The 16,352-nt window shown below is 46.5% G+C and overlaps 1 protein-coding gene across 4 annotated transcripts in view; it reads left to right on the forward strand.

Moving 5' to 3' along the window:
• Nucleotides 1-16,352, forward strand: part of CTDSPL (CTD small phosphatase like) — a 115,371-nt gene that overhangs the window by 71,466 nt on the left and 27,553 nt on the right. For 3 of the 4 annotated variants that reach the window (XM_037070775.1, XM_037070774.1, XM_037070777.1), the window contains exon 2: nucleotides 10,323-10,477. In XM_037070775.1, coding sequence (XP_036926670.1) covers nucleotides 10,323-10,477 — 155 coding nt within the window. Of the gene's footprint in view, nucleotides 1-1,869; nucleotides 2,032-10,322; nucleotides 10,478-16,352 lie in introns of those variants that run through there. The other variant, XM_037070776.1, reaches the window with a different exon arrangement.

Genomic DNA, 16,352 nt, shown 5'->3' on the forward strand with positions numbered 1-16,352 from the left:
TACGTAGAAACATTTTTAATATTTACTCAGCTTTTTTCGCTATATTGACAAAATGATAGACAAGGATAAAAAATGTAATAATCCACCTAGCCTTGTAATCCAGAGATTGCCCTGCTTACTTAACATATCAGTGAATTTTACATAATCTCTCTTTCTGCAACCTAGGCATGTGCCCTGGATGGGGATTTGAACTAGCAACCTTTTGGTTCTTAAGCCAGCACTCAGTCCACTGAGCCACACCAGGCCAGGGCTACATTCATTTATTCAATAAACATTTATTATGACAGGCACATTTCTAGGTCTCAGGGATGTGGACATAAACAAGGTAGGCCCCAAGCCTGTGTCCCTAGCTTGTCCAGAAGCACATTACGGGGTTACAGACACAGGACATGCGCAGTGTCTGAGTTGCTTCCCCTGAGAACACCCACACACACTGCTGCACGTGTCTTCAGAATGGTCATTTCTTGGGACAGCACAGTAGTCTCTCCAGTTGCTGTGCGCCAATTTAATTAACTGGGTCTACTCTCTCAGACATTCAGACTGTTTGGTCTCTGACACGTCACGGGTCTGCTTTTCAAACGAGTTGTTCCCGTTGGCAGAGTGACCAGCAAAGTGTGCGTGAATGGGCCTGTGCCATCAAAACCTTACCACCCTTGGCTCCGAGTTTTTATTTTTATCATTTCTGTTCCTTTACTAGGTGCAGCGCTGGCCTCGTTGTTTAAACATTCATTTGTTGGATTACTGTTAAATTTTAACCTATACTTCCTCCGAAGTGCATTATCTGTTTAAATCCTTTGTTCCATTGACTTACGTTGGCTCTCATGTGAGAAGCAGACTTGGGTTAGTGATAGTTCAGAGCTCAGACTGTCGGCTTGCACAGACCTGGCTTCTATCCAGCCCTGCTGCTTAGGAGTTGTGTGACCTTGAGCACAAAGGTCTGGGGAAGTACTAACATGAGGAAGGCCTTCCCAGAAGAGGGGCTGTCCTGGAAGGCTGAGTCACAAAGAGTTTGGTGGCCTGGGTACCTTCGGGGCACAGTGGCACAACCACTGTGACTGGCTTCATCTAATAGGGCTGCTGTAAATATCATTGGTTCATTTTGTTTTCAAAAATATAAAATTTGCAGCGAAGGCAGGTGGCATAAAACCTCCTGCTTAGAATTTTGCCCTAGAAATAACCTCCCCCCGACCCAGAGAGTGCTGAGGAAAGGCACGGAGGGTTGTGGGAGGGCTGGGAGCCTTGCCAGCAGGCCGCGCTGGCTTCGAACCCCTCGCTGCAGAGTCGTATGCACTCCGAGTCTCTGTCTTCCCATCAGAAAGGTGGTCATATTGGCACTGCGCTCTGTGGAGGCCAGAGAGGATTTCTGTCAAGAACCTCACACAAACCAGGCACTCAACTACCGTGGGCTCTCATGAGCCAACAGTGAACTGGGGAACCACATCCTATCACGGGGTGGGGCGGAGTGGCGGGGTGGAAGGATGAGAATCTCTCCTGCGCAGCCTTTAGCAGCAGTCCTGCTCCTCCCCTTGATTCTCACTGCTGGAGGGGCCTTGGCCAGTTCCAGGCTGTGGGGGGGAAATGGGCTTTCAGGGGTGCGTTTCTTTCATGGAGCCTTGGGTGGAGTTCCCTGGGGAAACGCATCACTCAGAGATAGAATAGGAACTGACTGCACATCTCACAAAGTGACTCTTGGTGCCTAAGCCCTTTTTCTAGGAGAAAAGGATGTTTGGATTCTCAGCAGCTACATCTGCTTTTGAACTGTGCGTAGTCTGTGCCCTGGCTGCTCCCCTCCCTCAACACCCCCCTTATACTCAAACAGAGGAAAGCTGTGGTTGTTGACCACTCTTGCGGGGTGGGAAAGGAATGTAATGTATGCGTAGACTGCCCAGAATTTCCTGTTAGACACCCATTGCAAACCACCGCCCTGGGACGCATTCCAGAGATTGCAGCCCAGCTCCAGAAGAGAAGAAATGGTGCATTCATTTCAACGCTGGCCTTCGGGAGGGAACTCCTCCTCCTCCCGTAAAAAAGGTATTTAGCTTATTCCGTAGCAACGTGGTTGTGAATCGAGCTGTATGGTGTCTTCAGGGTTGTAAAGTTCCCTGACGTCCCCGTGTTTGAATGTCCCTGTCTCGGGAAACTCCCATGTGCAGTTTCGTGGCCTCCACAGCATGAGTGTCCACACGGAGGCTTGGGACAGGATGTATTTTTATTTTTAATGTTCTGCTGTAAATACTTGGGTGATACAAATCTGCTGTGGAACACCTTTCTGAATTCTACTCTTGTGACAAGAAAGAAGCTGGTTTGAGAGCAGGTTTTGGTGCTTTGGGCGCATTAGCAGTGGACTCGGTGTGAGAAGTCGCTTTTCTCCTAGAAATCCTGTGACACTGGCTGTTTGGCCATCTGATCCCTGTGCTGGCCCACAGGCTGGCTGGACACCGCGGAGGTTAATGGTTTGTCCTCTGTAGCATCCAGATGCAGTTTCTTTACTTGGGAAGAAACTTGAATGCTGGAGGATGGACTCCTAGTGAGCAGCATGCGGCCCCCCATGCGCCCCCCTACTGGGATCTTTATCCTGAACTACTCCTTGCGTTGTGTAGAGGTATTTGCGGCTCTGGGAGTGCTAGGGCAGATGAGGGGTAAGGACAGACGGGTGGGGTCCTCCCAAAGGTGAGTCTGTGACGCTCTGAACTGGTGTAGACCCCAGAGGTGTGGGTCCCGAAGCCTCCCCACACCCGAGATCCAAACCAGGTCAGAACCCAAGAATTGTAGAAGGGTAGTGAGTGCCAGCGTGGGCACCTATCACACGAAGTAAAGAAACACTGGCTGTTTGGGGTCAACATTTCAATTTCCAGGTATAGAGGAAATCAGTTGGGTCAGGATGTATAAGAGGATGAGTAGAAATGCCCCGTCTCAGCCTGTGTGGACGAGCCAGTTGTGAATTCAGTTGTGCCTTCCATGTTGGCATGTTTGACAGCTCCTTAGACCAGTCTTCTCCTCCCACTGAAGGGCCAGACCCCACTGCCAGCCATCGGGGACTCTCCCTGGGCATTTGGTCTTTCTAATGACAACACTTCCTTTCTACCTGTGTTTCATATGATTTCCTACAAAAGGCTTGAGTCCTAGGGCTTGCTTTAAGCTTTACATGTGGAGTGTTTTTTATTTGTTCACTTTCTATTATGGTGGTTGCTATTATTATTATTATTATTATTATTATTCAAAGGTTTCCTTCACTGGCTGGGTGAAAGTTTCAGAGAGCCACTGTAAGTTCTGTGTTTAGAATTCGCATAAAGAAAAGCAAAGGGGGCCTGTCTGTGTGTTTTCTCACAAAGCCGTGCTTCATTTTTTTCCTCCTACACCAACATGCATGCTTTTGCTGTATCCACACAGGGAACCCTGTGCGATAGGTAGTATGATACCCATGTTTCTAGTGTGGCTTAGTCAGAGGAAGTCACACCGGCGAGCAAATGGCAGGGCTGGGACTTGAACCCAAATATAATTGCAAAGCTCATTTTCTTTCCACAGAACTTGTATTTAAAGTCAGTCTTTGAATAAGAAATTCCCATTTAGGCTCTTTATACAAAATGGTCCCCGTGTCTAATTTGCAAATGCCCTGACAATCTTCGATGCCGATCGATATTCTGCATGAGTCACAGTTGAAAGTGTGAAGTCAGCAGTTCCAGGTACGGAAGTGAGACAGTGACATGCATACCATTGATCATGTCACTCCCCATTTTCATAGAATCAAACCCAAACTCGTCACCCCCACCTTACAGCCTTTGCCACTTCTTTCTGGTCCCTCACGTACTGCATGCCCTCTCTCACATGAGACCCTTTACACATTGTTGTTTCCCCACTTCCCTGCACCCTCCAACAATTTTATGACATCCTCAGTTCAGCCGAGAAGACACTTCTTCTAAAAAGTCACTGCTACCACTACCGCCCTGGCGCACCCCCGATCTGGACGGTGGCCCTTCTCTGGGCTCCAGCGGAGTCGGTGCTGCCCGGCCATCACAGACCTCACACTGCATCAGAATCGATCATTCGGGCGTCTCTCCCAGGGCACCCGAGCGCCGTGAAGCAGGGACAGAGCCTGTGTGCCGCATCGGTCTTTCCACACGGCCTAGCCCAGGAGCTCACGTTTCAGGGATGAGCCTTCCCACGGCAGATAACATCACCCCAATTCAGAGTGGCTTCAGAGAAAGAGCGGATTTATTCTCTTACGCAACTGAAAACGCCAGGAGGGTCTGGTCTTCCCTGAATCAAGCCCTCAGGTGATGTTGTCAGAGATCTGACCCTGTCCATGTCTCAGCTCCCTTTTCCCAGTGTTGCCTTCATGCTCAAGTTGGAGCTCCTCACTCGGTGGCGAACACAGTCACCCGGGGGCTCCAGGCTTACAGCCTCCTAGCTTAGAAAAACAACGAAAACAACTTCTAACAGCTGTAGCATCTGTCCAGAGGCCGACTCTCCTTGGCTCAGGTTGGGCACGTCCCTCAGCCAATCATGTGGCTCAGATTCTGCAGGCCTTGGTAATGGACTGGAAGCCGGTGAGCTGAGAGTGGCTCCCTAGAGGAAAATTGAGGCACTTTTACCAGGAAGATGAGTAATGGATTCTGGCAGGCCAAAACTGTTAACTGTCTACTGTGCATCCCATCGCTAGCTGGTGCTTTGAAGACCCTGGTTCTTGCTACAGGGACCCAAGAGACCAAGGAGGTATTTGGGAAGTTTCCCCTTTGCCTTCAGGATTAAGGGCTCGGGAAGGCAGCTACCTGTGCCTCCACTTTGAGCTGCCCATTCACAGGCCTTCTCGAGGCCCCTCCCTTGCTGGAGGATGGAAGTCCCCGTCCTGGGAGGAGAAAGAGAGGGAATGCGTATGAGTGGGAAGCAGGGTCTTAGCTTGCTGGGCTGCAGTGACACCGGGTCCAGAGCATGGACAGGAGCATTAACCACCAGGATATATGCAGGGAAATAGCTATGTGCCTGTTCATCCTCAGTGTCAATCACGCTCTCCCTGAAGTTGTCAGAGGTCACAGGAGGCCAGGGCAAGGCCCGTGCCCAACAGCTCTGAGAAATGGAGAGAGTTACGTCTTAGGATCACCTCATCTGCTCCTGCTGGCGATCTCCCTTTCTCAGCCTGTGCGATGTGCATGCCCACGGCCCAGCCATCTGTGTGAAGAGAAAGGCAGCTGCTGGGACCAGCTAGGGGCTTGTCTTCACTGGCAGGACTAGGGAAGAGGAGAAGGGGCGGACCTTCTGACAGGCCTGCACTGCTGGAGCCCTGAGGAGAGGGCAGCACCAGCACGGCATGGCTACCAGGGGGCTGGTGAGGGAGCCTGCGAGAGGGACCCTGCCGGGCTGCCAGCCTCCTTGGTGGTCCTCATGTGTCTCCAGGGCACACAGGAGGACACTTGTTTTTGATGCACAGCTTGGGGCAGGGCGACCCTGGGTAGATGAGGACTGGGCAGGCGAGGTGCTCAGCAGAGGGGAGAGCCCAGGCGCAGCCCAGGGTGAGCTGAGTCAGGGGAACGCAGGCAGTAGCCCCCCCGCAGAGCTCATTCGGGCCCTTAACTCTTCCCTACATCCAGTTTTTAGAGCAATTTAGTAGAATTGCTTCAGATTTTTTTTCTACTTTTGCTTTCTAAATTGCAGTTTATGTAACCAAAGTCTGTTATAGTAAGTTATGCCTCCTACTTGTGAGAAGCCAGGGAAAAACTGCATAGCCACAGAATCTAGCCTTTGATTCAGGATTTACCTTCAGAAGCCCCACTCCTTTAAAAAGCAAAAGCTTTTAAGAGACTAATGATAATAACGAGAGCTAACATTTATGAAGTGCTTACCCCGTGCTGGACACTGTTCTGAGTGCTTTATAATAATTCCTTTTATTCTCACAGCAAGCCTGCAGAGGGGTACCCTTATTGCCCTCACTTTACACATAAGCAAACTGAAGCACACAAAAAGGGCACACACCATGGTTTGCCATGTATAATATACATTTTACCCAAGTTTTAGAGAGAAAAATAAGGATGCGCATTATACATGGGTATAATGATTACCAACCATGGGTTAATAATCCCATGTGTAATGCTCACAAAAATGTGGTTGCGCATTATACACGGCAAAATACGGTAACTGAACCTGGGTCCTGTACTACTGCAAGCTGACTTCAGAGCCCACGATCACAACGACCAAACAGTCTACTCACTCACTGGGCTTTCCCTGGGTGGGTCGTGTCCATCGTTAATTATAGGGCACAAAATCAGCAAGAAAACAAGTGAAACGACTATTACAGTTGTTCAGGGACAAAATGATGACGGCCTCAGCTGGGACATGACAGGGACAGGGAATTGCTGTGGACAGAGTTAAGAGCTGTTAAGGACATCAAAACCAGCAACTTAGTGAAAGGGAGAAGGGTAGATTTTTACCCCAGGCGATCGATGGCCTGGAACTTCATAGCGAAGAATGAGCTGAAGATACAGCTCAGACACACACACATCCACGTGGGAATGCAGTGGCCAAGGAACGAACCGTTCCTGCTGCAGTGGGCTTCCTGGGGGAAGCGAGAGGGGTCTTCGGACCAGCCCCTGGAGAATGGGGAGGTTCTGAGAAGTGGGAATGTGAGGCCAGGAGGAGAGAGAGGTGGGATGGATGCCAGGGTGCTAAGAAGTGTGCCAGGGAGGAAGCGGGCGGGGGGTGGGAGGGGCAGGTGTGGGTGACCGTGGATGGGAAAAAGCGGTCACAGTGGGGAAAAACAGCAGAAAACTTGGGAATGGTTTGCGATGACTTTTTCGTCCTAAGTCTGATTGAAGAAGGAAGATCTCTCATGTAACACTGTAGATGGGTGTTCAAAGTTGCTACTCCTTCTTCTCCAAAGTAGCCTTAAAACCAACAGCACAGAAAGACGTGTGCGTTAAACCCTCTTTAACATCCTATTGGAACAGTCCTCATACAGACCTTGTTCCTGGATACCTGAGCCACCCACCAGGAGGCGTCTCTCACTTGTAGGTTAGCAGTGGGGACATTCAAAGGGACTGGGGGCAGGTGGTGACGGCCTTTGTGTGTACAGGGAAGTGGGGCTGCCGGATGAGGACGCCCGTGGGAGCACTGTGCTGGGGAAAGACACTCACCCTGGCTGGTGTGGCTCAGTGGATTGAGCACTGGCCTTTGAATTGAAAGGTCACCGGTTTGATTCCTAGTCAGGGCACTTGTCTGGGTTGTGGGCTAGGTCCCCAGTTGGAGGTGTGTGAGAGGCAACTGACTGATGTTTGTCTCACACATCCATGGTTCTCTCCACCTCTTTCTCCTTCCATTCCCCTATCTCTGAAAATAAATAAATACAATCTTTTTTTAAAAAGAAAGAAAGACACTTACTTGGTGTCTTCTTTCCACATGGGCCTCCGCTGGTCTTGAGGTTGGTGGGTTGGAGATTATCACGGTCCAGGTGGGGCTGTGGGCTGGGATAGTAGCGCCGTTTACTTCCTGCGATGCTTTTAAGCACGCTGCTGTTGCCTGGTTTTTGCTTCACAGGCATGGAGTGGAGAAGAGTGGGAGTAAGTCTGAGCATTATATTTAGAAGTAAGCTATAGTTCCTCCTGAGCATCACAAAGTTGCTAAAAGAGAGCTAACAAGATCATTTGCTCTTCCATTGTTAGTGATATATGATTACCATAAAGCTTTCGGAAAGTATAAAGGGAAGAAATACAAGCACCCATAACCTGCCAATTCTTGTTAACATTTAGACACATTTTTGCTAATCTTTTCTTACGTATAATCTCTTTTATTTTGCACAGTTCTAGTTAAGTCAGGCATACAATTATTTATCTAGCTTTTCTGATCTAATATAATATAAACATTTGGTCCATTAAAACTATGAACTTCCATTTCGTGTATCAACCAAAACCCTTGGACCAGACTGTAGCTGGAGGAGAGGCAGCAGCCGGGGCGGGAGGCAGTACAGTGGCTGGATTGGGATAGCCCACACCTGGAGCCCCTTACGAAGAAATGAGCCCTGAGGGTAGGGTGAGGCCTGGCCCCTCCCACAGCGGCGGAAGTGAGGGCTCGGGCTGCTCACCTCTTCATACAGAGAAGGGGGAACCTGAGTTAGGTGCCATTTCCCACCCAGGCCTGACGGGCTCCCAAGCAACACAAGCTCATTTAGTGACTCTCACTGTCTATTTCTGGCCTCTAATGGTACGTAATCAATCACACGGTAGAAATTTTAAGTAGCTCGCAGGCTGCGGGTTTAGGATTTTTTTAGCATACAAGTTAGTTAGTTATAGGGAGGTTTCTGTGATCTTAGGATGGAAATAGAATCTGGGAAGGTGCTTTTCACAGAGCCATTTACTGCCCAACCTGGGTATTATCTGCTCAGTGCCTCTGAGACGTGAACAGATAGCTTGTTCTGTAGAGAAAGATGCTATCGGCCAGGAGAGCAAGAGGGTATTTTTTTCTCCTCTGACTAAATGATTTGTGTGTGGCACAAAAGCTGAAACACCCTGCGTAACAAGGAAACGGTTTAGCCAATCCCGTGTATTAGACGAGAGCATATATGGCAGTCGTTTCCCCTCCACCGGGCCTGGTCCCTCTCGCCTCCTTAATCTGACCTAAGTTGTTTCGAGACTGCCTTCAGCATGGCACGTGGAGAAAGCACCCAACCTTGGAAACAGGCCCACTGGGTTTGCGTCTCGCCACACACAATTACTGGTTGTATTTTCTCCGCGGCGATGTGGAAGCAGTAACACCTATCTCCTTGGGTAGCTGTAAGGATTGCATGAGATGGGGGTTGCCAAGTACTGGAACTCGGAGGGCTGGCCCTCAGTAAACAGTGGCCGCGGTCACTTCCCACCACTGCTGCTGGGACGGCCTCTGTCTGTCTGGTGGTCCCGGTGGCCTGGCCTGGCCTGGCCTCTGGGGCCTGAAATGGTACCCCAGGGCCTGCACCCAGAGATGCACCAGGCAGATAAAACAGCCAGCTTTTCCTGGGATCTATGGTTCTAAAGCACATCTATCGTGAATAATGGTCTTCAATTCACACTTCCTGGGCCATTTGCCCAAATGCAGGCGAGAAACCATCCGTGCCTGGGGAGTTGCTGGCAAAACAGCTTTTCCAACCTTTTTCAGAATTTCTACCTGAATGCATTTGCTTTGCTAGAATACCTACCCTAAGACTTTCAGCAAAGGTTTTGCGCTCTCTTGAGAGGGAAGGTGCTATACAAATCACTCGAGTGTTCAAAAATAGAAATTGTGCCCGAATTGCTTTTGGGGAGAGAGAAAATCCAGCACTTATCACGGGGACTCAAATCATTTCCTAATTGGTGATTTTCCCATTAGCCCAAATTGTGGTCCCTTTGCCTGTGGCCTCTTCTCTGACGCACCCTGAAATGGTATGTGGTGGGACGGCCCTGGCTGCATTCCCAGGCAGAATGCTCCTCCCTCTCCAAGCTGTCAGCTTCCTCCCCTCAGGTGTTTTTCATCCATAGTCCTCTTTGCCTTCTGTTTCGGACTCGTGGGGGCCTGTCTTGCACCCTGGGTGACAGGAAGGCTCATCACTCCCCCTGGAGCTTTAGTCCAGGCCAGGCCGGGGAGTGAGTCCCTGGCACAACACTGCCCTGGGTCGCCTGAAGGTGCTCTTTGCCCTGGCCAGCCCCGCTCAGGCCAGAGCACACCTTCTCTGCCCCACATTTCCTGCTGTTTGTGTTTTAAGTGTGATGGAGGCTTTCGGCCCTGAGCTCTGTGAGTCTGGGCTCCTGTCAGTTTCTTGACAAATGTCGGAGATGAGGAAGGGGGCTCCTTAGTGCCCTTCCACATCTTATTTCTTAACCCATGAAATTAGTCAATTAACCCATGGTGAGCAGGGAGCATCTATGAACCTAGTTTCAAAGTGCTGTTGGTACCCTTACTAGAGAAATGCTTCTCAGAGAGTGTCAAGTGTGATTTGTGCCTGAGAGGATCTTTGTTTTGAAGTAGTGCTGAGTGCAGGGTTAGAGACTGTCCCTGCTGGGTTCAGGAATGCAGATGGGGCCTGACCCTACGGGTGGGTCACTTCCTGAGCCAGCAGCCCCCACTGGGCTGAGGCCAGAGGAATTCTGTCCAGCCAGCAGGACTGGCCTCCATCGACCAGCTGGCCTTCTGGGATTTCCATGCTGAATAACAGTCCTTCAGAGTAACTTCCTGGGGCCCCCCTCTTCTTGTCCAGAGTAGGTCTCCCAGTACCAGGGCCGGAGGGGCGGTGGGGGGTAACAACTGCACGTTCACGTTTTCGCACTGCATGGCAACTGTGAGGACGTGCTGCAGTTGGCCACAGTGTGCTGTGTTTCTCTTCCCAGCATCCCAGTGTAATGTCAGCCTAAAGAAGCAGAGAAGCCGCAGCATCCTCAGCTCTTTCTTCTGCTGCTTCCGCGACTATAATGTGGAGGCCCCGCCAGCCAGCAACCCCAGTGTGCTTCCGCCACTGGTGGAGGAGAACGGCGGGCTGCAGAAGGTCAGTTCTGGTGGGGAACTGTGCACTCAGCAAAACTGCAGCAGCTGCACATCCGTCACATTCTGGACTAATGTCCTTAACAAGTAGAGCCTGTGACAGTGTGTGTGCAGCCATTTACTTAAGGATTCGAAATTACTAGTAACGTCATCTTTCTTGTTAAAGGATATCAGCCATTCCGTGTAGCAACTACAGATCATATTTGATGAGAGTTGTAAGAGTTACTTCACATTTTTATAAATATTTGGCAAGTTGAATGTACGAATGGAGAGTTAAACAACCATTAGCAGACCAAGAAATGGAAAGACAAAAGGGGAAACAGAGCCGCGGGAAAAAGCCAATAATAAATATAAATGGATTTAACTATCTTGTTTTTTTTTAAAGATTTTATTCATTTATCTTTAGAGGGAAAGGGAAGGAGAGAAGGAGAGAAATACCAATGTGTGGCTGCCTCTCGTGGGTCCCCCGCCGGGAACCAGCCTGCAACCCAGGGATGTGCCCTGACTGGGAATCAAACTGCGATCGTGTGGTTCACAGGCCCATACTCAATCCACTGAGCTACACCAGCCAGGGCTTAACTATCTTGTTTAATGACGAACATTTGTTATACTTTTATAGGTATCAGATAAAAATGTTAAGACAATGGTCACAACAAGTGAAAAAGAATAAACATTTTACCTACATGCTGTCTACAGACATATTTGAAACAAAGTAACTCAGAACAGTTCAAAGTAAAAGGATGAGCAAAAAGACATAAGTATAAGCAAAAAGAAAATGGGTTACAATATTAATTCAGTCAAAGTAGAAGTTCAGGTGGAAATCACTGAAAGAGGCAAAGGGGATTATTGACTAGGAAGGCAGTCAAGATTGAGGACACAAAAGTCCTAAGTCTTTATGTCCCAAACAAAATGAGTGAAGATCATGAACAGGCATTTCACAAAAGAAAGAATACAGCTGGTCAATAAACATAAAAATTTGCTCAATGCAAATACAAGCTAAATGAAATCCTTTCCCATTATTAAATTATCAAAGATAATATTTGGGTTTGGTGTGGTGGTCGTGAGAGGGAGGGTCAAGGGTATAAATTGGTTATTGGTAGCAATGTTAATTGGTTATACCTTTCTGGAGGAGAATTTGGAATCTGATCTTAAAACCTTAAAAGATATGCCCATTCATTTCCCGAAGCAGTTCCACCTTACTGACATGATTGTGAAGGTGTAAAGATGTAGCAATAAGCCCTGGCTGGTGTGGCTCAGTGGATTGAGTGCTGGCCTGCAAACCAGAGGGTCACCATTCCCAGTCAGGGCACATGCCTGGGTTGTGGGCCAGGTCCCCACTAGGAGGCACACAAGAAGCAACTACACATTGATGTTTCTCTCCCTCTCTTTCTCCTTCCATTCCCCTCTCTCTAAAAATAAATAAAGTCTTTTAAAAATATATTTTTAAAAAGATGTAACAATAAAATATGATCCAGAATACATTATAATGTTGTAAAATTATGAGCAACCTAATGATGAACAATGGACAGTAAAAGACCTACAGAGTAACCATACACTATGCAGCTGTTAAAAATGATGTCTCGCCCTGGCTGGTGTAGCTCAGTGGATTGAGTGCAGGCCTGTGAAGCAAAGGGTCGCCGGTTCGATTCCCAGTCAGGGCACATGCCTGGGTTGCAGGCCAGGTCCCCAGTGGGGGACACATGAGAGGCAACCACACATTCATGTTTCTCTCCCTCTCTTTCTCCTTCCTGTCCCCTCTCTAAAAATAAATAAATATTTTAGAAAAAAATGATGTCTCATAAATTTACTAGTATAGGGAAATGTTCACAATATATCACTTCAGCGAAAAAGGCTAAAATATAGTAGGTGACTATATTCATAATTATCTATGTAGTCATACACACACACACAAGCATTTGTAAGACTAGGTTGATGCCCTGGCTAGTGTGGCTCAGTGGAATGAGTGCAGGCCTGTGAACCCAAAGGTCACCAGTTCAATTCCCAGTTGGGACACACGCCTGGGTTGTGGGCCAAGTCCCCAGTTGAGGGTGTGTGAGAAGCAACTGATTGATATATCTCTCACACATTGATGTTTCTCTCCCTCTCCTTCCTCCTCCTCTCCTGTCTCTCTAAAAAGGACATGTGACTGTAAGGAAGGAGATTCTGGGAAGACAAGGGCCTGAGCACATGGCCCAGACCATTTAAACTCTCTGTTTGAATGAACCCAGGGAAGTCTACAATACAGCCGGGAAGTGCATTGAGGCCTCCAGCCTTCCTGACACCTCCAAGGGAAAGAGCGGACACGGGAGTCATTCTCTCTAGTCCTCGGTGAGAAGCAGGGACCTCTAGCAGAGGGAACTGCTTGCCTCAATGGAGCCCTAGGACAAAGGCGTAAAATGTATAGAGAGTCCTGCAAGGTCAGCCAGGCAGCAGCAGCCTGTGGGCCAACCCGAAGGGTATAGTCCTTGGAGCAGCCATATTGGTGAGCTGAATTGCTCTCCGTTCTTGTGCCCTGGACGAGCCCCATAGTACCGGGACTTTCTTAGTCTCTCTGTGGTTTGTCAATTTGGGCTCTGCTGGACCATGGAAACATCACTCCTCACTGGACCTTGCAGTGCTCACTCATTCAGTCCAAGTCGAAAAATTAGAATATCAGACTCCAACTGAGGTAAGACTAATAGAAGAGATAGATGAGAACTTTAACAGGCAACTCAGGAACTGATATTTCAGGGACTGAATTTTAAATATGAAAGTAGCTTTTAGAACTCAAAAAGTATCCCATGATGTCTAAATATAAAAATTCAGAGAACAAACTGAGAAAAAGTAGAATGAGAATGGTCACTGAGGAGGACTGAACTAATGTTCTGGAAGAGCAACTGGAAGAAATATCTTACAATTCGGGCCAGAACACAGAGATGGCAAGTGGGCGAGGGTTGGGGGGACATCCAGGAGACCTAGCGTGCAAATAATAGGAGGGCCAGAAGGAGAAAAAATAATACAAGACATTTTTCTTGTGCTGAAAAAACTTGAATTTACAGATCGAAAGGGTACCAAATCTACATCAGGATTAGTAGGGGCAAGCAAGGGACCACAGGCCTAGATATATGCTGATTACATTCTGAAATTTAGGTATAGAGAAAAATCTTACAAGCTACCAGAACAAGTTATTACTTAGAATAGTAATAATAATAATTATTATTATTAGACTAGACTTTTCATCAGCAACACTGAAAGCCAGAAGGCTATGAAAAAAAAAGTTTACAGGCTACTGAGAGAAAAGAATTACAAACCAAAAACTCTGTAATGTGATCAAGGTACCATTTATCTGTTAGGGAAAAAAGATGTACATTTTCAGATGTACAGTGATTCAGAGAAGGGGGCAAAAGAAATCTGGGTGAGAATGATATTCAGTTACAATATAATTATAGAAAATGTAAATATATAACTATTTATTTACATTTTCTATAATTAGAAAATTTCTATAACTAGGAATAAATATAACTATTAATAGTAAAACTATATATAACAAGTAGTACAATAAGAAAATAGATCCTCGCCCTGGCTGGTGTAGCTCAGTGGATTGAGCGCAGGCTGCAAACCACAGGATCGAAGTTCGATTCCCAGTCAGGGCACGTGCCTGGGTTGCAGGCCAGTTCCCAGCAGGGGACTCACGAGAAGCAACCATACATTGATATTTCTCTCCTTCTCTCCTTCCCTTCCTCCCTAAAGATAAATAAATAAAATCTTTAAAAAAAAAGAAAGAAGGAAAATAGATCCTCAAAATTAACAGGGAGTAAAAGGGGAAATAAACAAAAATGTGAACAAGCCATAAAAATTAAGGAAAGCGAAAAAGAACAAGTAATAAAGAGTAAACCTAACATAAAGAGTAGGCATAAAACCAAGTTTAATAAACCAAGTGTGATAAGCCAAATTTTCCTAATGAAAGTCCAAGACCCTGTGGCTTGAAAAATTCAGCTGTATATGTTTCCAAGAATATACCTATATCAGATAGGAATGATTTTGGCAGCAAGTAAAAGAAAACTGACAAATATCAATAATAGCTTAAACAAATAGGGGACTATTTTTGTCAGATAAAAAGCCTGACTGGTCAGTGCTGGGGTTAGTTCACGTGCCTGATGATACCATCAGGCACCCAGACTCCTCCTGTTCCTTTGTCTTTTCATCTTTCTGCTCCACCATCCTTGGCATGTTTGCCTTCATCCTCACACTCGTTGTTTATTATCTCAGAGTCACAGGCTTCAGCCATTATAGCCACATTGAAGGGAAAAACAGAGGGAGGAGTCGTCTAGCCATGTCTGTCCCTTTTATGGAAGGTAATGGCTTTTACAGAAAACCCTGGGGGACTTCTGCCTGTGTCTGATTGGCCAGAATTTGGTCACATGGCTTCCCTGCAGCAGCAAGTGAGGCCCCAAAGGGGAAGAATTTAGACCAGCAAAAAAAAAACTAGAAAACAAAACCAGAGCTCTTTTCAAAAAAGAGAAAAGAGGAGGGACTACTCAGTGGATGTACTTACTAGTCAGTGTGGGTTCAATTACGCCACATCAGTGACATCCCCCCAATCCCCAAAGCTTAAAATGATTAAAAAAAAAATTTATTTTTCACTCACACTGCACGTTTATCGTGGGTGGGCGGGACCTTCTGCTCTGTGGCACAGTTCAATAGAAATATACTGTGAGCCATATATAAGTTAAATTTTTCTAGTAGCCCCATTTTTATGTATTTTAACATAAACTAATTTTAATAACACATTTTATTTAACATAATATGTCCCAAATATTATTTCCACATGTACTCAATAGAAAAAATTATAAATGAGATAAAATTTACATTATTTTCTATCTCATCATTCTCCAAAAGCTGGTGTGTTTTACATTCATAGTGCATCTTAATTCAGCCACATCTTACATGCTCAGTAGCCTTGTGTGACTCATAACCATCACTGTTGGATTGTATAACTCCTTTGTATCCTCATTCATTCATGGACCCAGACGAAGGAAGGCCCCGTGTTTGTCACAGCAGGAAAAGGGAACGTGGTGGTCACACTGGCCCCTGAAGATTTCACTCAGAAGTAACACGCCTTGTTTCTGTGGGTCAAGCCCTGGACTAAGAATAACGTGGCAGCTAAGAATGTGGGGCTTAGCTTGTGTCCTGACCATAGCAGTTTCTACTCACGTGACCATAAACCAATTACTTTAACTATATAACAAGATCTAATAAATGTTTGTTAGACCATTACTTTAAAAAAAGAAGTAACATGCCTGTTTCGGCTTGCATTTTATTGGCCGAGGCAATTCAAGGGCCGGGAAAACGTAACCCTACCTTGTGCCCACAAGGAATGCTGGAATTATTTGACGAACTGCGCCAATGACTGTGACAGTGGGTGGCTAACAGTTTCCGACCTAGTGTCTCACACGCCGTCATTTTTTAAGGCGGAAAATAAAAAGATGGGCAAAATGTACAGAGCAGATCAAATAAAAAGTGAAAGTGGCAATGTTCACATTAACCAAAACAATTTAAGGCCAAAAGCATTAAACAGAGAAAAAGGGACATTTTATGATGATAAAGGGTGTCATATGTGAAGTATATAGTAGCCATAAACCTTTATATACCAATCCATAGTACAGCCAAATAACTAGAAGAAAAGTATTTAAACACGATAAAAAGCTATTTTCTAAAAATAAACAGTAAACAGCATAGGAAAATCATTGGCAGTTTCTGGCCGATATAATAAGAAAATAAAACAACTGGTACACATGTGGAAAAGATGCAAAATCAATTTTATTTGCAGATGACATGATTACTTACATAGAAAACCCAAGAACACTACCATAAATTAGCATTATTAAAAAGTTTCAGGA

Source organism: Sturnira hondurensis, unplaced genomic scaffold, assembly GCF_014824575.4.
Source record: "Sturnira hondurensis isolate 20B ecotype Veracruz unplaced genomic scaffold, ASM1482457v3 Scaffold0019006, whole genome shotgun sequence".
Taxonomy (NCBI): Eukaryota; Metazoa; Chordata; class Mammalia; order Chiroptera; family Phyllostomidae; genus Sturnira; species Sturnira hondurensis.